This window comes from Pteropus medius, unplaced genomic scaffold (assembly GCF_902729225.1).
Source record: "Pteropus medius unplaced genomic scaffold, Ma_sr-lr_union100, whole genome shotgun sequence".
In the NCBI taxonomy this organism is placed as follows: domain Eukaryota; kingdom Metazoa; phylum Chordata; class Mammalia; order Chiroptera; family Pteropodidae; genus Pteropus; species Pteropus medius.
The window spans coordinates 6,346,627-6,366,925 of NW_024350924.1; the positions used below are offsets into that span (position 1 = coordinate 6,346,627).

Genomic DNA, 20,299 nt, shown 5'->3' on the forward strand with positions numbered 1-20,299 from the left:
ACTTGTTATCCCAGAGAAAGCAAAGGGCAGAAATGTTATTGGAGAGACATAAAGCCAAGTCCTTTCTTATTTCCTTCTCTGATCCTGAGATAAGTTAGAACACAATAGAAGGCCTGGCACTTGACTTGCTTAGAATATTGCCAGTCGCCTCTATTTTATGTTTTTGCGTTTTATTCACATGAGTCACCTGGAAACCACACCCAGTCACCCAGAGGGTGGGGATCTGGGTCCCACCTCTGTGGGGAAACCCTGACCCCGGCCAGCAGGGTGCCTCCGGGGGGCCCCTCTGGATCCTGAGGTTGGTTTGTGGGCAGATCTATCTGTTTCTCGCTCTGAGCCAGAGCGCGCAGGGCTGCCTGCTTCCTGCTCCGCCCAGACCCTTCTCCAGCCTCCCCCGGGGGCCCCCTGGGGAAGCCCTGCTGTCTGCAGGGCTGAGAGGTGTTTGTTTGTATCCTGCTCTGCTGGTTCTGCCACTTCCTCTTTTTGCCTCTTCTCTAAAAGAGCAATTTCATGAGAATGAACCCGAAATGAAAGAAATAATTCCATATGTAAAATAGTACTATCTCTGGGCCCACTGCCTAAACACCTCATTGTTTTAAAAAATTTCTTTATTTGCCAAAGCTCAAAACAAACCCATTAGGTAAGGCAAGTGTTATGTTTCTGTGTCACTAACGGGGGTCAGGGAAGCAAGATGGCTCCAGGCAGGACACTCAGGCCGAGGGCCCCATTCCCGGCCCCATTCCCTCCGGGCAGGGTAGGCAGCGACAGCACCTGCTCACCTCCCTCACAGAACATCTCACGGGTGGGCTGCCTTATCCTAACGACTTCCTGCTCATGGCGCTCATTGCCGCCCACTGCGAGGTGACAGTCTACAGACTCTCCTTGGGACCCCGGCCTAGGGACTGGGCCCTGCAGGAACATCGTCCATCCCGCACTCCAGCCACACGGGATTCACCAGGACCTGAACTGGCCCACTCTTCTCCATTTTGTGTGGTCGCAGGTTCTCACGTCTGTCTTTCTCTGTAGACATTAAGTCCACAAACAAACCTTACTCATCCTGCCTAGAGCCTGCCCAGTTCGAGGCAGAATTCTCAGTGCTGACGGATGAGCGGATGCGGAGAGCCCATCGAATCTGAAGTTCTGGACCAGGCTGGCTGCCATCTCCCAACTTGGCTTAGAGACATGTGCCAGGAAAACATCTTAAACATCCAAGAAGCCACCACGGGACTGGGCTCTCCCGAGGTCAAGTAGGTGAGGACAGGGCTGCACACTTGAGCCTGGAATGCAGGAAAGAGCGGTGCTCCTGAGGAGGCCGGGGTGCGATGGACAGAGGAACCGGGGCCTGAGGGCAACAGAGCTGCTCCCCACTGCAAACAAGCTCGCTCGGTCCCTCGGGCAACAGTCCCTGCCTTTCTGAGATGATGAACGCTCCATGAAAACTGCTTATTTGTACAGTATTCCGTTCTTAGGCAATCGGCATCCCAGAGCTCAGAGCAAAACACCCCGAAACTGCCCCAGCAGCTCCAAGCCCTGAGGCCTCTCCTTAGAAAGCCTCTGTGTGTACGCGTGGCCTCCTGTGTGTACGCGTGGCCTCCTGTGTGTATGCGTGGCCTCCTACGTGTATGCGCGGGCCTCTTGTGTGTATGTGTGGGTCGGGTGACTCAGCCCAGGGCCCAATGAGCCCTGCTTCTTGGAGCTGAAGGGAAAATCAGAAGAAATTCTACAAGTGGCAAAATCACTTGGGTCTCCTGAATCTAGTTCCAAATCTGGTTTTACGTGGCGCACCATTAAAGCCACTGTGGCTTCCAAGGGTACCTTATCCTTTTCTGATCTGGCTCTCAAAAAATAGCTCTCAAAAAAAATCTGTTAATTGAGTGTCACATATTAATTCCAATATGGTTTCTGTAGAGCCCCCGCCCTCCCACAGCAGCCTGTGTGAAAAGTGTCTGACCTATTTTCTGATTCCCCATGTGCTCTGAGTCCTATTTCCCTCATTTTGAGAAAGAAAAAAACTCTTTGGAATTACATGGTGAGCGAAGCCGGGCCTTGCGACACAAGCGATGTCGGATGACAGTCCCTGACGATTCCATCGCTTGTTTCTTAGGCTTCAGATGCTTCTTTTTTTAAGTTAAAGCATCGTTTCGGTTAACACAGAAAGGAGACGCAGAGACCTCCGAAAAGCCTCGTCTGCACCGACTCGTTTTAAAACGGCTCCTCCCTTTTAGGGACTGGACAGTGGCACGGTCATCAATCTCAGTGGCTTTTTTGGCAGCGGACGGTTTTACATACCCAGTTAATGACCATTCCTCATCTAAAAATATTTTTCTAGGCCTCTTTGTGACTGTCCTTCCTGCCAGCTTGCCCTGGACACGCATATTTACATCCGTATCTAGAATATCGGATGGGACTTAGTTTATGGGGAAGGTTAAGGCTTGGGTTCTTTGAAATAACAGCAGCTATCCACTGCTGAGTACTGTTCTCAGAGTGTTCGTCATGGAGCCCTGAAAAAACTCTTAAGCATAACCGCCACTTCCTGGAGCCTCAGCTCTGGGCAGCGTCTGGACCGTGCCCTTGACAGGAACCCGTCCCTGAGCACATAAGCCACGCTGTCAACCACTCTCTCGTTCTGACTCCACGGCATGTAACCCACTCCTTTATCATTCTTTCTCGTGTTCTCCCGGGCCTCCCACAGGCGGGCTCCCTCCTTGGCCTGCCCTCATTGGTCCTAGCAGGAGCTGGGGTTCATTCGGGGCTCACTACACAGCAGCTGCGGTGCTTAAGCATGTTCACATGTCAAATCATCTCCTCCTCACCTCGTCCTGTGAGGCGCATAGAAGTATTCATATTTCACAGCTGAGGAGCTGAGACACAGAGAAGTTAAGCCATTTCCCTACGATTGCACAGCTAGTCGGGGGCAAAAAGGGAGCCGAACCCAGGGGTTGACTCCAGAGTGTGCACCCCAACTCCTATGCTGCAGTCTTAGTAGAGACTCGGAAGAACAGTGACCCCATTAGCTTGAAATCTGTTAATTTTGCAACTTATAAATGGCAGGAGTGTTCTTTTTCTTCTTCCTTGAGAAAAGTGCTTGAGGGGTCTGTCCTTGATGGTTTCTGGGGTCGGTACAGGGCTGGGAGCCGGAAGCCCAGGCCGGCCAACGCTGGCTTCAGGTTCTGTTGTCTGTGATACGGCCATGATGGTCTACTCTGCCTAGTAAAAACAGATGCATTGGAGAAATTGCCTCAACAATGTAGACTACAGCCCATCTCTTCTGCAGCGACCACATATTTACATACGTATCTAGAATATCGGATGGGACTTAGTTTATGGGGAAGGTTAAACCCTCAGGTACAACGGAAAATATTACCAGAATGAGTCAGAGTGTTTAAGAGGGCAAGCCAGCCCCTCAGCATCAGTGCTGGAACACTTTCCCCACACAGAACATCAGCCGCGATCGCAGCCAGGCTCCACGACTGATTCAGCAGGGAGAGAAGGCCACCGTCGGCCTGTGGTCCTGGACGGCCAAGTGGCTGCTGTTTGTGTGGGCAACCCCTTCATGGAGAAAATCCGCTAACGTCCTCTGCTCAGACATGACTTAATGTGCCTGGGCACACACCATCCCTCGACCTTCCAAGGCCGAGGACATTGCTCTCCAGTCCGAGCTTTGGAAAGAAGACCCCCACAGTGTCCGTCCATCCGAGAGGCAGCCCAGAACTGGACTGTCACAAGGAGCCAGAGGGGCAGGTTGGCGCAGTTTGGAAGGCACGGGGGATCCTCCCAGGATTTTGCTGAGATGGCTGAGGGTCTAGGAAACATCGGGTCACCTGAGCCTTTCTTGCTGCCGGCTCCACTTGAGCCTGGTTCTCCTTTCTCCCCGTTAGCAACCAGCGGACGCGGAAACCCTGCATCGGCCCCCACGCCTCGGCCTGGTCTCACAGTTCCCTGAGAAGAAGTGGCAGCTACAATGTGTGGCAGTCATCTGCCCAGAAGCAGGTCCCTCTCAGAGGCGGGTCTCTAGGCTGCCAGGCCGGATTTTTTTAAGAGCCACTTGAATGTTCCAAGCCTGTCTGCCCGAGCTCTTTAACAAAGGATGCTAAGAGTTTAATGGGCTGGTTGCTCAGGGATCTATTCTGAAAAGAAAACACACAGACCGGTTAACGGTGCCCTGCGACATGAAGTTTTCCAAAACCTGGGCCTGCTTTGGCGTTCAAGTCCTATGACTTCCTGCCGTTTGCTACGCGAGTCCGCAAACGGTATCGTGGCATAGTTTTCTTCTCTTTTGATTGCTAGAGAGAAGATATCGTTCCCATTTGGAACATTATTTCTTGAGGAAAGAAATAATTTCTATGTATAGCTCTATTTCTTTATAAGAAGTATTCGAAGTAGAGAAAAAGCCCCTGACTTCACGAGGATTTTTTTTCTTGTTGCCACTGCCCACAGAGGCAGCATGGGTGTCAGCAGACTTGGGCTGAACCCCACTCAGCGAAGCGGGAGGACTACGGCCGACAGCCGGCTCCTCTGTGCTCCCAGCCCTGGTGCTTAGTCTCCTTATTCTGCCTCGTGCTCGGAGTCTATGACAACCCACATCCCTGAACTCTGAGCACGGACTCCGAGCGTCTTCGCCTCCAGCCACTCAAGGGCTGACTGAGAGAGGGGAGGTGCGGCTGAGGAAGGAGAACTTAGGGTGCTAACCCACATCCTGCCCCCAGGCCACCAAGAACAAGCAAGAAGGATTCAGGCCCTGCTGTGTAGACTGTTGTTTTCCCCACCCAGAATTCTCTTCTTCTCAGTCCACGTGGTCTGGGAGGGCCCACCTGCCTCAGCTCCAAGGCAGGCACGAAGCCCAGGCTTCGGCCAGTGAGCCCATCCTGACCAGCCGGCTACGAGGCCTGGTTTGGGAATGGGCGCTGGACCCAAAGTTGCCAGCGAGAGTGAGGCTTGGGACTTTGGCTGGACTTCTGTTGCCAGGGTTATTTGGGAGATGGTATCCGGAGCTGTGGGCAGCCATTTCACTGTGTCTGGAGGAAGCCTGCCCAGAATGGAGCCAAAGGCAAGCAGAGCTAAGAGATGGCCACAGACTGGATCCAGCTACATCACCTGCATCCCCAACACCAGCCCTAACCCTGGACTTTTCAGTTATGCGAGTCGAGACATTTTCTGTTTTGCTCAAGACAGTTTCAGTCAAGTTTCCGTGATTTGCAATTAAGAGTCCTGACAGATACGTCTGTAAAGAAATGACATTTTTTTGCATCTCGGGCAGTTCGCATTGATTTAGTTTAGGTTAGAAAATAAGATGTTTGCATAGAGCTGGTTCACCCCCTACTCCACACGGGACTCTCTGAAACAGATAAACACCCCTTTCTGATTTTGCCACGTTAGTGGTATATTAAATACCAATGCAGAGGAGAGTTCACGTTCGTTCACCTGTGGAAGTCGGCTCAGCTTCTTTGATTTATCAAATCATTTAAAAGGTTTTCTGTCAGAAGAATCAAATCGACATACTCTGGAACAGTGAGAATCACAACTGGACCAATAACCAAGGACTGCCTCTCAGATGACGTAGTACTAGCTACAGCTAACCCTAAAACCTCAGCACAGCTCCAAGGTATGGTGAGTCCCCCAAAGTGACTATGATTGAATTTTCTGCCACCTCGGCAAAAAGGCCTATAGAACAATTGTAGTTAATTTTATAAAAATAAATGAATGAGATATTTTATATCGAAAAGTAAAACAAAAAAAAAACCACAAAAGGTTTTTTACATGGACCCAGAGCGACACCTGTGGTATGGCTATCAGCACTTTGTTTCTGGAGCGGAGCAGACGGAGGCTGCTCCTCAGATCCACACATCCTCCCCACTCTCTGATCAGGACCCCTTCCTGCTGAAATCCAGGTCTCCACCTGAAATCAAGACTCATTCCAGGCTCGTCTCTGTCTATTACTGATAACTTTTGTCGTTTTGATTCCTTCTGCCTTCGAGTTTAATGACATTTAATCATCTTATTTAATAATGCTTAATAATGTTTAATAATGTTTCTTGTCTTTCCGTCCCTTTCTTCACAATTCCCACTGCGACCACCGTGGGTTATGCCCTTGAGTCTAACTGTCCCAGGAATCTAGCATGTTTTCTTTTTCTGTCCTGTGACTCCTCTCTCATTCCACAGCTGCCAGAAGACTCTCTTTCAAATGCAGTGCAGACCTTACCCTCCCCCAAACGCTAAATTATCCTTCTACTCCTCACCAAATTAACTAACCCTAATATTTAAAGCTCTCTATACTCGTCCTCCCTCCGTCCCCAACATTTGTAACCTTACCTCCCACCGTGCCCCAACCCTTTAAGTGCCAGCAAGAGTGCCCTGTCCAGCCTGGCCTGTGGACGGCCCTCGTACGGTCTTGCCCACGACCCATGCAATCCCTTCTTCCTCCCCTCTACTGATCCCAGTCCAGTCTTCAAACCTCACTCTAATCCCTCTTGCCTCCCCACTCTAGAATGATCCAGATGCACCTGCTGCAAATATCACTTATCTCTCTGGCTTTCGGTTACATACTAGTCTCTGCTATACTTTAAATGGTTACGTCTGTGAGTCTTTTCAAATAGATGGCAAGTGACATGGGGCAAGTCCAAGGTTCTCACTTTTTTGTGTGTGACCGCAGAGCCATGTGGGACTCTAGATGCTGGCAAATGTATCCACAGATATGTTATATTTTTTCCCAAATGGAGGAGCCTACAAAAAATAGAAAGAATAGAGGCAGCCCTGCTTGCCCGTGTAACCATGTTTCCATGAAATATTAAAATCCAAAAGTTAAAATAACCAGGGAGAGATTTTTAGATAGCCAGATGTCTATTATCATCGAGAGGAGACAGCTTCTCATGTAACTCGGGTCTTCGTGGTCTTTTGGTTTTTCTTTACTGTGGCTGAAAAAATGGTTTTTCTTTACTGTGGCTGAAAATTTCCAGTTCAAGCTCAGAAACCATATGATAGATAGTTAAGTCTTTTAACCTCAAACTTGGTGGCGAGGTGGGTAGGTGGCTGGGTTTTAGGTGGTTAATTATTACCAAACAGCTTGAAGGAGAATGTCTGACGATAATTGAACTGGTGGATTTTTTTTTTTTTTATGTTTTGGTTCTAAATAAAGTGGACCCCTCCCCATCTACCAGAAGGCACAAATGCAGCTTCTGGTGGGAAGTCCCGAGAGGCACACCTGGGCAGGTGAGATAAATAGGGTTCTGGTGCAAACCCTACAGGACGCGAAGAGTAGGCGGGCTGCATGCTGATACTCTGAACGTCAACGTGCCTGAATTTGAGGAGCAAAAGGCTTCCACAGTTTTATTGGGACTGACCTCATGTTAGGACAACAAGTAACGGCAGAACTCAGAGTGGGAAAAGAATGTTCAGCCTGAGATGCAGTTGTAAGCGGTTGAGAGGAACGAGCCTAGGAAGACTCCCATCAGCCAGAACCGTCATGACAGGGGAAAAATGGTAGCTGCCGGCCACTTCTTTGCCCATACTGACCCAGAGGCACGAGTCAGGCTCTCCCTAACTCTGGCTATCTGGAACTTACGCCATCCAAGCACCCCTCTGTCTCGAGGCCTGTCCACCAGCCTGCACTGTTCTCTCTCATGTTTCATTCAATGGCTATGTCTGTGCCATTTAGCATCTAACGTATGCTTGTGATTGTTGTCTGCTATTGATTATCGTATGTGTCCATATCTGTCTGGACAGGCATGAATCTCATGTGAATGGGACTGAGCCTTTGCCGTAGTTAATCCAGCGGGCACTGAGTTGTGACTGTGCTAAATGGGAGTTAGAAATCGCAGGGAATGTTTCTGAAGTAAGCAGATGCTGGAAGATTGGCAGAATGAGGGAGAATGCATTCCTTCCCCTCCCCACCCCGACCGTTCCCATGAGACTCCTGAATGTGGTGCAGGGCGAGGACAGGCCGAGTTCGTTCTGGGGCGCTTGGGGCCAGCTCTGGGATGCCGGAATGCTTCTAAGGAGATTTTCAGAGCCCTGAGTCCTCAAGGAAGAATATGCTAAATGTGTGAGTGAGCTTTTGGACGGGAGGGTGGGCACCACATGGAAAACCATTTGGTGAGAGCATTTCCGTGTGAAGCACGACGGTACAGCCCTCTGCTCCTTCCCTGTAATAAAACTCCAATTTTGTCTAAGGGTCAGAGGCCCTCTGGGGTGCCTGGGCCACTTCCGGGGGCCGGGTGACTCCCAGCCATAGTAATGCTCTCCTTGTCCCCGGATTTGGGCATAGACACACAGTGCAATTCTGGCCAATATGCTGCAGTGGGAAAGCTGTTGGGGGTCTCCTGACTAAGGTTTTACTTGTTCCTAAAAAGGATCGTATGAGGTGAAACTTCCTTTTTCTCCGTGGGATGTTGCTGTATGAGAATATGATCCTTGGAGCCACTGCATCCTGAGGGGACATGTTTGAGGTTGTCCCGAGGAGGGTACGTAGAAAGATGGGAAATACCTGGGTCCTTGATGACTTTGTCAAGCGCTGAACTAATTCTGGAGATTTCCCCATCTCCACACTGTTTTTACCACATTTCATCGGTTTTGAGTTATGTGTATATATATATATAGTTTACATTTTAATGTTTCTGAAATTAGGATGCATATTTTATGGTATGTTAGTTAAACTGGCAGCATTTCTTCTTTTCTTAGTGGAATTTAAAATAATTGGGTGTTTACAAAAGACAGCATCTAAGATTTGATGAAATGTGGAATTCTTTATCATTATCTTTTAGTAGGTTTTTCATTACTTTCCTCTAAAAGTAATGATGTGGCTGCTCTCACAGGAGGCGGGGTGTGGGAAGGGCGTTTGGAAGAGAAGGTGACAGAGCTGGGAGCGGCCCTGCATGAGGACATCGCTGGCTCTGAGGAGGCCTGGACTCTGGTCCCTCGTGGGGAACAGCTCTGCTCTTCTTGGGGTTTGGAGCGAATGATCTGTGCAGGATTCTGCTTCTCCCCAAGCACAGAGGCAGCCACAAGCAACTGCAGTGCACTCTGTGGCTGGCATGGGTCTTAAAATAGCCAGTCACAAAGGGCATCACCTACACTGACAATGGCCTTGGTCTTTTTGAAATCTGGAGCCCAGGAGCACTTAGCTGCAGAAAGAAAAGGCAGCAGAAGAGGATAAGTAGATCAGAGGAACTTAAGCCAGGGGCAAACGCTCAGCCCTTCCTCGTCACATTGTCCAAGGATTGGAGGCCATCCTCTACTCCACGCTCCTGGCCCCTTTCCTACAGCTGGCGGGAGGTGGGTTATTGCCCCTCCCCCACTGAGGACAGCCCTATCCCCTTCCCTGTCCTCCTTCCATCCCCTGCCCTTTGCAGTCCCTAATCACAGAGGGACTGAGATTAGCACCTCCAAACCTGAGATATCTCTTCACTTCGAATTACGTTTCACTCTTGACAATTTAAAACACAAGACCGCAAAATAAAACTCTGCCTGCGCACGGCCCCAGTCCCCCCGGATGCATGGGCGTGAGTACCCACTTCACTCAGGGAGAAGCCGGGAGTGTCTAACTCCTTGGAAACAAATTAGTTACGTTCTAGGCTTCTTCTCTCCAAGCAGCCGAAAGAAGTTCCTTGGGCCAGGCTTCCCGCGCTCGTCTTCCTTGAGGTTGGAGCACGCAGGGAAGAACCGCGTGAGGGGCAGGCAGGGCAGGGGTGGCAGGGGTGGCAGGGCTCTCTCCTGCCTGGACCACAATCCCCCCACCCCTAGAGCTTGGCAGAGTCCCGGGGCCTCAGGCTTCTCCCCGTCTCCTCCTCTGTCCCTCCGCCTCCTACAGGGGCCCAGGTGCAGCTCTGCCCTCAGCCGGGGCAGCGCTCGCCGAAGCTTAGGGAAGCCGACCTCACTCACCCACATAGAAATACTCTGGCGGTTTGTCTTCTGATGAGAAATCCTTCATGGTGCCTCCGAACCGAAACCATAGTCCAAAAGCAATGACAGCCGACCCCGCCAGCTGAAAGGTAAAACACGCTGCTGAACAACCCATGGACGGGGGTGTGCACGCACCCAGGGAGCGGGCTGGGGACCGGGACGCCGTGGTCTGGAAGGGCACCACAGGTTTCACAGGGGAGGGGAAATGGTGTGCTCGGCGCCCCCATGGCCCTGACGTGACGCTGGGACTGGAGTCTCCCGGTGCAGAAGCGCGGGCTTCTTCCCAGTCCGCCCGGCTGCCCTGGGTTCCCGGGCGTGGACCGCGCGGAGCGGCCTGGGAGGCCCCTCGAAGAGAACTTTCTCGCAACGACCCCCCTGGAAGGCATCTGTGCCCTGCCTCACTGTCCCTTGCCTCCTGACACAGTGAGAGGGGACTATGTTTCAGCCACCAGGTCATCAAAGACCAAGATGAACTCCAAGACCTGGGAGAAACCTGCTTTTCTCCATTGAAAGAGAACACACCAGTGCCCAGTGAGAAAGCGGTTTCAGAGGCGTCTGGAGCCCTACCTACCCAAGGCCTCACGGTCATCGCGCTGCCTGGGGATGGTTTTGCAGGCTCGGAGGGAGCTTGGCTGGATTTTTTTTTTTGGTTGCTATTTTGAGTTTCCATGGAAAGTGAAAAAGGAAAAAATAATTTTCTGAAAAAGCATGGTCTGTGTGCCGTGAGGCTCATGGAGAGGCTGAGTGGCTGGCGCGGGCAGCGGCTAGGCAGGCTGGCAGCTGGTAGAGTCATCGCCTGCTTCCTCTCCACCACTCTGAGGGCTTTTGTGAGGCTCTGCACGGAAGCCGAGGTCTTTTCTGCCATTGCGGGACTGTTACAACAGGCTCCGGCCCCAGCATCCTCTCTCCACAAACACTCATCCCTTGAGGCACAAGGCGAAAGGAAGCAGAGATGCAAAAATAGCCCCTGGTTCCGCCTACCCTCCCAGTTAGTGCTGGGCTGCCCTGGCCTATCACCAGGTGAAAAGTTTAGGGGCTGCCCCTGCCCCCAACAGGAAGACAGAAGGACAAAGGTCCGGGAGGAAGAGGTTTAATAAGGTAAAATAAAATCTAAGCCAGGTCGGGCTGAGCCTTCGTACACAGGATCCTTCTATGTGTGGGGTTATTTGTAAAGACCTGGGGCTACCCTTTGGGGCTATCTGGCTGGGTTTATATGAAGACTTTATCCTTCATCGCCATCCATACCCTCAAGGCCGGTTCCCTCGGTTGCGGCTCCTTCAGAAGAGCCGCATGACTTCAGTAAGGAGGGTTTAGAGGGGCAGAGTTCTACCAGCTGGACTCTCCAGCGCAGAATAACTAAAAGTTTCCAGTACTTAGAGGAAAGCACTAATTGGATAATGTGAGGGACAGCTAAAGGAACTGGGCTCGACTAGCTTTAAAAGATTTTTGCATTTTTAAAAAGGGTAGCCTGGCATGGAAAAATATTGAAAGAAGTCATGCGAAAACACTAACAATATTTACCTTTGAAGGTGGGATTTTGCAGGCGACTCTTTTCACTATGTTTTCTGCATTGAGCATACATTATTCTTCTAAGTTTAAAAACATTTTTAAAAAGCGTGATATAGTAGTTTGTTCAATCCAGAAAAAGTGCGGAGCGTTTTCTTGCACCATACTTTAGTTTGGGAGGAAACCAGCTTCAAGGTCATTGCTGATTCTGGTACAGGGAAGAACGCAATGCCCTTGCGAAAGCACCATCCTAGGAGCACCAGGGGTAGATGTGCCCAGCAGAGCCTCACAGACAACCCTGCCCACTCACTTCAGTGGTGACTTGATGGAAAGATAGTTTCCAAATACAAAGCAGAGTCTATTGACAGAGGCATCAGGCCAAGGCCTGCAGCCACCAAGCAGACTATGGAGGAGGTGACTGGTCCCAGGGACACCCTACCACATGGCCACATTTTTGGCATCTCTGTCCACAAACTCTAATTTATAGCTGTCTGGGATCATCCTCCCAGACGGAATACATTTGTCCACTGCTGGCACAGATGTGTTTGATGCAGAGTGGAAAATTAAAAGAGAGGTTGCAATTTAAAGCCACGGGGCAAGGAGAAAAAAATCTGCACTTGCTCACCCACGCCACCCCACTCAACCCAAACCACACGGGTTTCCTCCTGAGTCAAGGAAACTGTGGCTTAGCTGAATGTCATCACTGCGTGGAGGGAATCCTCCCTGCCTGCAGCTGCTCGCTGTGTCAGGGCCGCTGTGGGCGAGGACCTGGCCAGGCCTGAGGCTGCTTGTGACGAGAGCGATCACTGCTTTGCAAAATGGCATCAACAGAGACCACGCAGCCCTTTGGTCCTTCTCAACTTGCCATTCTCATAAGGCTCTTGACTTGCTCTGTGTTCACTGGGCTTCGGTTGATTGCCACATTGAAAAAAATGCACACCGGTTCCGGAACGAAGTGAGCAAGCCCAGTGCCATTAAGTCCCATTGCTCTGTGCGACCCATTCCCAGGAAGAGGCGAGTCACTGCATGACCTGAAGGAAGCCTTCGGGCCCCTAGAATCTTACATTTTAACCCTCCTAGATCGAAACCCCGCACCCTGTGCTCGTGCTCTCGTCTTCCTTTCAATCTCAGCCACTCTTGCATTCGGACGCGACACTCACTGCATCTGAGCCAATGTCAGAAACAGGGAACGAGAGGCTGCTGCTTTTCTGTCTCTTTCCTTTTCTTGCCACTGCCCTCATCTCCTTTCACTTCCTCCCTGACCTTCAGGGAGTCACCGGTGGCCCGGGTCAGGTACTGTGCTCGGCATTAGAGAAACAACGATGAAAAAGACATGACTCCTGTCTAACGTGGAAGATAATCCCATAAACTAATAAATGCAACATCACGCAGGAAGTGTGCTCAGTGAAAGAGTGTCACGCTGCCCAGGGAGCAAAGTGTGACACGCAGAGTTCAACACAAGCACTCCATCTCGATTTACATCTTGAAGGATGAGTAAGAAGTCACCGAGCAGGGAAAGAGCCAGGCAGAGGGAACAGTGTGGGTCGGGCTTCGCTTCCTTCCCTGGAACACTGTACTGGGGGGAGGTCAGAATCTGGAGCTTGATTTGGGGCAGACGGCTCACGGCTTCTACTTAGCTTGCTACCATCTTGGAAGGCCCGTGGCAGGGCCTGGAGGGGAGGGGGGAAGGGAGCTACTCATTTGATGAGTGCTGCCTGCTGTGAGTCATAGTGAGGAGCCAAAGATAAAGCCCCGGGTGGCTGAACGCCAGAGGAGGATGCTACGGAGTGGTGAGTAGGGAGGACCATGAAGGGGCTGCTCTACTGATGGAAGAACTTAGCTGAGGGCTACCCTGCTTCCGGGACTAGTACCAATCCCTATGCCTTTGGGATAATTATCACTAGGAGGGTTGTTTTCCTAATAAAGGACTTTCTCTTACAACAGTATGAATTGGGCTCTGACGTTAATCATTTTTTCTTTAACGCTTACAGTACCTGATCTTCCTAGGTGGTCTCCCATCCAAGTCCTAACCAGGCCCGACACTGCTTAGCTTCTGAGATCAGACGAGATCGGGCACGTTCGGGGTGGCATGGCCGTAGACTGATGTTAACCATTTAATGAATATTCATTGAGCATGTAATGTGAACCAGGAGCCAAGAATTCATAGATGCAGACGACCCAGTCTCAGGGGCTCGTGGAGAAGCTGAACCCTACTGGGTGGTCTAGGAAGGACACTAACCCTGCAGGTAAGAATTCGATCACAAAACTGGCCCACTAGAACGTGCCAGAAATCATCATTGTTGGCGTCTCCATTTCTTTTCTGAGTCCCAATTGTGCATTATTAGGCACTCAGTGTGACGAAACAGGATTTGGAGGGCAAAAGTGGGCCCACTATTTAAAAAGAGGAAAAAAGTAAAAATAGAAAAAAAACAAAAGGATGAAAGACATATATCCATATCATTAAAGAGGGGGAATCACCCGCTATAATTATATTATGCATTTCATGGGCATGTTATTTCAATAGCTAACTATATCACAGAAAGTTCACAGGACACGAAGTTGCAAATTGTAAGCACATGTGTTTAGAGAAGACAGTTTGCGCTCTAAAACTAACGTAGCAGAAGAGGATTACAGACCTGAGTAGAGAGCACCAAAAGCAAACGGGACGGACAGGAAGTTTCCTTGAAGAAGTGGCTATCTGCCAGAGGCCGTCATTTAGCAAGAAACGGAACTCGTTAGTGGACTTCGATTTCATTTAACTGAACTTATTTCCATTTTCCTGGGATTGCTGATGAAACGTTCTATCCTGAGGACATATTTTTTTTTTTTTTTTCACTTAAACAAAAAAAAAGCTTCATAGATCACAAACATGGTTCTTCAGGATGGCACTAATTGGAGGAAGAGGGGTGCTGAGATGCAAAAAGGCAAAGATTACTCCCCAGATGTGGGTCGTCCAGGCTTCCCAGCTCCCCCCCTCCACCCCCCCACCGCGCTCCCAGAGCACGCCAGCCGACCCTGGTCACAAAGAGCAAACACAGGCTACTCTGCTGTCTGGTGACTAAGCCTGGAAGTAAGCTTTTCTCTTTTGGGTAAAAAGCACCACTTAGGGAAGTTCTCAGGCAGTACATGTGTTTTTACCTGGATGGGAGACACGATTGTCCCCAGACACTCTAGCCACACAGTTTCAGTTCCTTCTTCCACGAGAGGGAAAAACTCTCCTCCCCTCCCTGTGCACCTAACTCATGCCCACTCACAGGTCTCAGCTCTGGTGTCACTTCCCCTGGGACGACTATCCTGGCCTTTCCTCATGTTGCCTATGACCATTTCTATTTAAATATTTCTGTAATTACTTTTAAAATAAGACCTGAGCTTTGTGAAGGCAGGAACAGGGTCTCTGTTGCTGTGTCCTGAGCACCTACCCCTGTGCCTTGCAGAGTGAGTTCCTAACAGATATCTGTTAAATGAGTGAGTGACATGGCATCACATAGGTACCACTGAGGCTGTGCTATGGACTGAACTGTAACACTGCCCCACCCCTCGACAATTCATATGCTGAAGCCCTACCCCTGAATGTGATGGTGTTTGGAGGTGGGACCTCTGGGAGATGATTAGGTTCAAGTGAAGTCATGAGGGTGAGGCCCTCAAGATAGGATTAGTGCCTTATAAGAAAAAACACCAGAGAGATGATTCCACCTCCCCTAATTTCCCCACCCTCTCTCTCTCTCTCTCTCCTCTCTCTCTCTCTCTCCCTTCCTGTGCCATGTGGGGACACAGAGAGAAGGCAGCCTTCTGAAAGCCAGGAAGAGAGTGCTCACCAGGAACTGAATTGGGCCACACCTTGACCTTGGACTTCCCAGCCTCCAGAACTGTGAGAAATAAACTCTTGTTCTTTAAGTTGCCCAGTCTATGGGATTTTGTTATGGCCACCTGACCTGCCTAAGACAGGGCGATTTTGAACGACCTCCCTCACAGCCCTCCAAGGGAATACCTTGCAAAGTACTATTTCAAATTTATTTGCATGCAGGAAACACTTTGTAGACACCTCCGAAGGCACTGTGTGAACACACTGTTGATTATACTCAGCAAAACACTTTCTCAAAGAAAAACAAAACAAAACTAGAGCACGTAGTATCAGTTCTGTATTTTCCTAAGCTTGAAGGGACGTATGCTATGCATCACGCATGGACACAAAGAGAAAACTTATACACGCCTTTTATAGGCAGGAGTGTATGAACACTGAATGTGATTGTAGACACACACACACACACACACACACACACGGCGCTCACATGAAAGAATGAACAAAATCAATTCTGTATTCTTGCTTCTCCAGGGTGAATACCATGTGTACACATGACCCAACTCATTTGCAATTCTCTTCTTTGGGATGAAGTCACACAGAGTTGGAAATGACACTTTAAGCCTACAGTTTTCATTAAAAGCTTTTAAGCTAATACTTGCTCCTGCTGGCAATTCTCATCCCCGATGGAATCAAGTAATGAGCACTCACAATTCTTGATGTGATTACAAACCACATTATGATACTATGAGGGTAATGGAGTCTCATCCTTTTAGCAGGCAAAAGTCAGAAGCCTATTCGCTCTGGATGATGACACTAATTTTCTCGAAGAGGAAAGCCAGCTCCCAACATTTTCATCCTAGCATAGTGAAAGCAAGGCAAGGATTCAGATGGCGCTGTCTCAAAATCGAGGATTTTGTCAAGAAACACAAGAGCCAAAAGCCTATGACATCCATACAACCGCCTCTGAGGAACCTTGCTGTCTCAACATCAGGACCAGGTGAGGTGGAATCGGGGGCCGGACCCTGGCAGCGTCTGATGAGATAGCTGTTAGTCTGCAAATGTTAGATACAAGTGTTTCTGACTTCCCCTATTATTTTTCCTCAAAACGATTTCTTAAGAACAAGCTCATGGTAAGACATTCCTAAAAGACTTCCTTCGGGTGAGGATATATTTTAAAATCAATCGGTGCGCTGATGGGAGGGTTCCGCCCTCCAAACCATGACAGAATTGGGAATGTTTTATTCCTCTCGGAAAGAACACTGGGCTGGCTGTGGATCTGTGCCAAACATGCCTTCTTCTTTTAGGTTGTTATAAACTTGTGTGGATTGACGGACATTGCTGGAAGCAGCATATAGAGGTGCCGGGGATAGGATAACAAGATCAGGGAAAAGAAACGAACTTGATGAAAAGCTTGCTGCGAATGATCAAACAGATAACTTAAATACACATAGTGGAAAGTGTGTTATGTTTATTCTGTGGTTATACATGATGCCTTTTCTCTAAAGAAATATAGGGAATCTGAGGAGGGGAGGAGAGATCAGTGAGAATTAGGGAAAAGATGGTGGCTGTGGTTTTCTTTAATTGTCACAGACTATTGGCTAATGATTCCAGTGAGCAGATGGCATCAAGTGAAGATCAAATACACAGAGAACTAAAATCCAATCCACCAAGTTACAGAAGTGCCTTACACCCAATGCCTGCCTTACCTCACCTAAGGGGTGAGCTCCAGGAGGACAAACGGGTCTTTTCTATGTCCTCGGCACTTTCGCCTTGGAGCATCCAGCTGGCTCTTACCCCAGGCTCGCCCTCCGAATAAACTTACCTGAGGGCTATATTGACTACTGCGACATCTCATCTATATTGAGCTTTATATCAACAAAGACAGGACATTAAACAATATTTATTTTACAGCCTAATATTTTTCAAGGTAGTTGGAGAAAACCACTCTTGAGCAGATAATCAGGATTCTTACACCTCAATCAATAACAACGATCTTTACCCAGTTTTAGTTGTTACAGAGAGACAATGAGAGGAAAAAATATTTCAGGCAGAACTCAGGTTAAATTGAAACAAGCCAAAACACTTTGTATCTTAAAAAGTTAGGTTGGATGAATCCAGGAGAAATCATGAAAGTCTAGCTTGGTGTTCTAGAGAGGTTTTTCTTTACAGCAGTTTTACCGGAAGCTGTTTGTGGTCACGAAGGCAGGGAGTACCAGGCCACAGGGGACTGGGCAGATCCGTGCGTGCACGGGAAGGACAAAAGCCTGACTGGCTGAGTGGTAGCAGCTCCGAAGGCCTCCGTCGCTGCCCCATTGGGGGTGCTTGGCCAGCCAGCCCTGCCTAATTCTCTTGTGTATGAGCTGACTCCCCATCACCGTTATGATGGGGGAGACAGGGCTTGGGACCCCCTTTGGAACATGTGCCAACTGCTCTTCTAGAAAAGTTTGCCTCTTCTGAGTGTTCAGACTGAGTAAAGATGCCCTTAGAGAGGATCATAACAAAAACGTGCACCCGTACAGCGCTGTGCTGCCGAGGAGCTTGTAGCTGATAACAACGGGGGCTCTCGCATCTTGGGCTTGAATCAGGCTCTGCCACTTACCAGCCTGTCATCTCGGGCAAGTCACTTAATCTCTTTAACCCCCACCTTCCTCGGCCGCAAAGTGGAGGTAGTAATAGTGCCTCCATAAGAGATTAAATGAGTTACATTACATGCTCAGGACAGTGAGTGCCTGGCACTCTGTGTGGTGGTGGCAGACTCACTAATGCTACATTTCAACTGGAACCCAACCCTGCTCGAGACAGGAAGCAGCGCCATTAACGCGGTCCCCCCCGCCCTCCTCTGCCCATCGCGATTTCTGCCCCGCACTCTTTATCCATAACAACCTGAGCTTTCCCAACCTTCTATGCTAGACATGCCAGTTTTAGTTGTTAGTTGTTAGTTTTTAGTTTTATGAGACCCGTTCAGAGAAAAGCAGGAAACGACAACTTATGAGAGATCTAACTATATAAAGGCTAGAGCTGTCCAACAGGACTTTCTCCAGTGATAGCATCGTAAGTGTTCTCTAGGTGCACCATCCAGAACTGTAGCCACTAGCCACTGTGATGACTGAGCACTTGAAACGTGGCTAGAGCGACTCAGGAACTGAATTTTATGTTTATTTTAATATTAACTTCTTTTTGAATAGCCAATAGGCAGTTATCAGCACAGCCACCACCCTGGGGAGCGCAGGCCTGGAATTTCCGTGTTGACGAAGCTTCCACCTTCTCTCCCTGCCCACCTGCAGCCTTGGAAAGGGTAAACACAGACCCCAGGGCCACACACAGAAGCCCAGCTCTGCCACTGGCTAGCTCTGCGTCCCGGGGCACGTTTCGTAAACTCTCTGCACCTGTTTTGTCATTTGTAGACTGGGGGTGACAACAAGTGGGGGTCGTCGTGAGGATTAAAGGAGTTAAATACAACAGGCACTTAGGAAAGCAGCTGGCCCACAGCGCGTATTTATATAATGCTAACTAGTCTTCAAGTTTTTGCTACTAAAATTAAGTTTAAACACTGTCTCTGGATACGCAGCCTTTCTCAATTCCCATCTTGCTTTTCCTCTGCCTGAAACCGATTGTCACTGTTCTCAACCTCTGTCCTGCTTCTCCCACGTGCTGAGTGTTTCATGCAGCTCTGCGCACCTGCATTTCTGGAATGCATCAAGGACTGAATCCAACACTGGATATGATCTCCCTGGGCAGAGACTTCACATTTTCCAAGCCGGGGGCATTTCTCATACCTTATATTCCCCTGCCCTGATAAGTTAACACAGTGAGAAGAACACAGGGTTTAAAGTCAGAAGATCTGGGTTTGAATTCTGCCTTGGTTCCTCCCTCGTCCTTTGATCTTAGACATGCCACCTGCTGTGCCGGACTTTCAGCGTCCACGTCTGTAAAATGGGGATAATTATATTATTTTGCGGGATCGTTGTGATTCACGACCAAATGGGGTAATGCATATGAAAGCATTCTGTAAACTAAAACATCATAGGAATGTTAGTTAGCACTATTATTTTCGTTCCCAATTACATCCAAAGAGGATGAGAAGGTGGGAACACAGAAACCCCTGCTCATCGTGGGAGGTGCCCCCGCCCATCTGACATTCTCCCCTGAGAGGCCTCTTCAGTTCCTTTGCCTTAATTCCTTAGCGACTATGACATGAGTTGTCTCAGGGGCCAGTGTAGCATCACTTGCTTTGGGAGAACAGCCTTGTTGTAATATTAACTGTCAGTTCTGAGGTGGGAGATGGAGGTTCTCTTTTGTGACACTTGGTTGGAGACCCGAAGATACTGCATGGGTTATATTCTAGAATTACACAGTGAAATGCAGTGGACCACGGACAGGGGGCCACCTGGTAATTCTGGAAACTACCAATCATGGTACAGTAATGGTAGTGTGGTGACGGGAATAAGGAGACCTGCCACAGGGAAGCCAGGTGAACAGGCCCCGGGGAGGGCGCTCCCTGCCCCGCTTGGAACCGAGCCACCAGTCGGCCTTGAACCTCCTCAGGCACATCTACACCAGCGGTTCTCAAAGTGTGTTTTTTGGACCAGCAGCATCAGTGTCACCTGGGGGCTTGTAAGAAACGCAGACCTACAGAATCAGAATATATATCTGAACAAGATCCCTGAGCAATTTTCACGCACGCCGAAGGTTGAGCGGCACCGATCACCCACTGGCTTCCCCTTGGCACAGAGGCAGGGCAGGGGACACGTAAACGGTTCCCGCGCTGGGGTCCATGCACACAGCCCTGTCATCTGAGCCATGCCAGTTACCACTGACCGTCTTCCAGGTGCCCGGGGTGGAGGCAGGAGGCTCCCAGCACAGCACAATCCCTGTCCTCAAGGAGCAAAGACATTAGAGAGAGAAAGGCTTGAGTGCCTCAAGATCGAGGACTGCATCTTAATCATTTTCGAATGCCCAGCATTTGGCAAGGTACCCAGCACATAGTAGGTGGTCAGCACATGTTTGCTGAGTGACTAATTGCTGAGAAGAAATCCCTCTTCCAGCTCCACGCTCTGACTCTTGCTGCTTTGCTTGGTCGGCTGGACCTAGGGCATC

General features: G+C 49.5%; 1 protein-coding gene and 1 pseudogene across 2 annotated transcripts in view; both read right to left on the reverse strand.

Moving 5' to 3' along the window:
- The window catches only part of TSPAN2 (tetraspanin 2), a 40,322-nt gene that overhangs the window by 15,021 nt on the left and 5,002 nt on the right, over positions 1-20,299 (reverse strand). Inside the window, exon 2 of one of the 2 annotated variants that reach the window (XM_039841284.1) lies at positions 9,874-9,976. In XM_039841284.1, coding sequence (XP_039697218.1) covers positions 9,874-9,976 — 103 coding nt within the window. Of the gene's footprint in view, positions 1-9,873; positions 10,500-20,299 lie in introns of those variants that run through there. The other variant, XM_039841283.1, reaches the window with a different exon arrangement.
- LOC120585282 (uncharacterized) lies at positions 13,383-13,501 on the reverse strand (annotated as a pseudogene).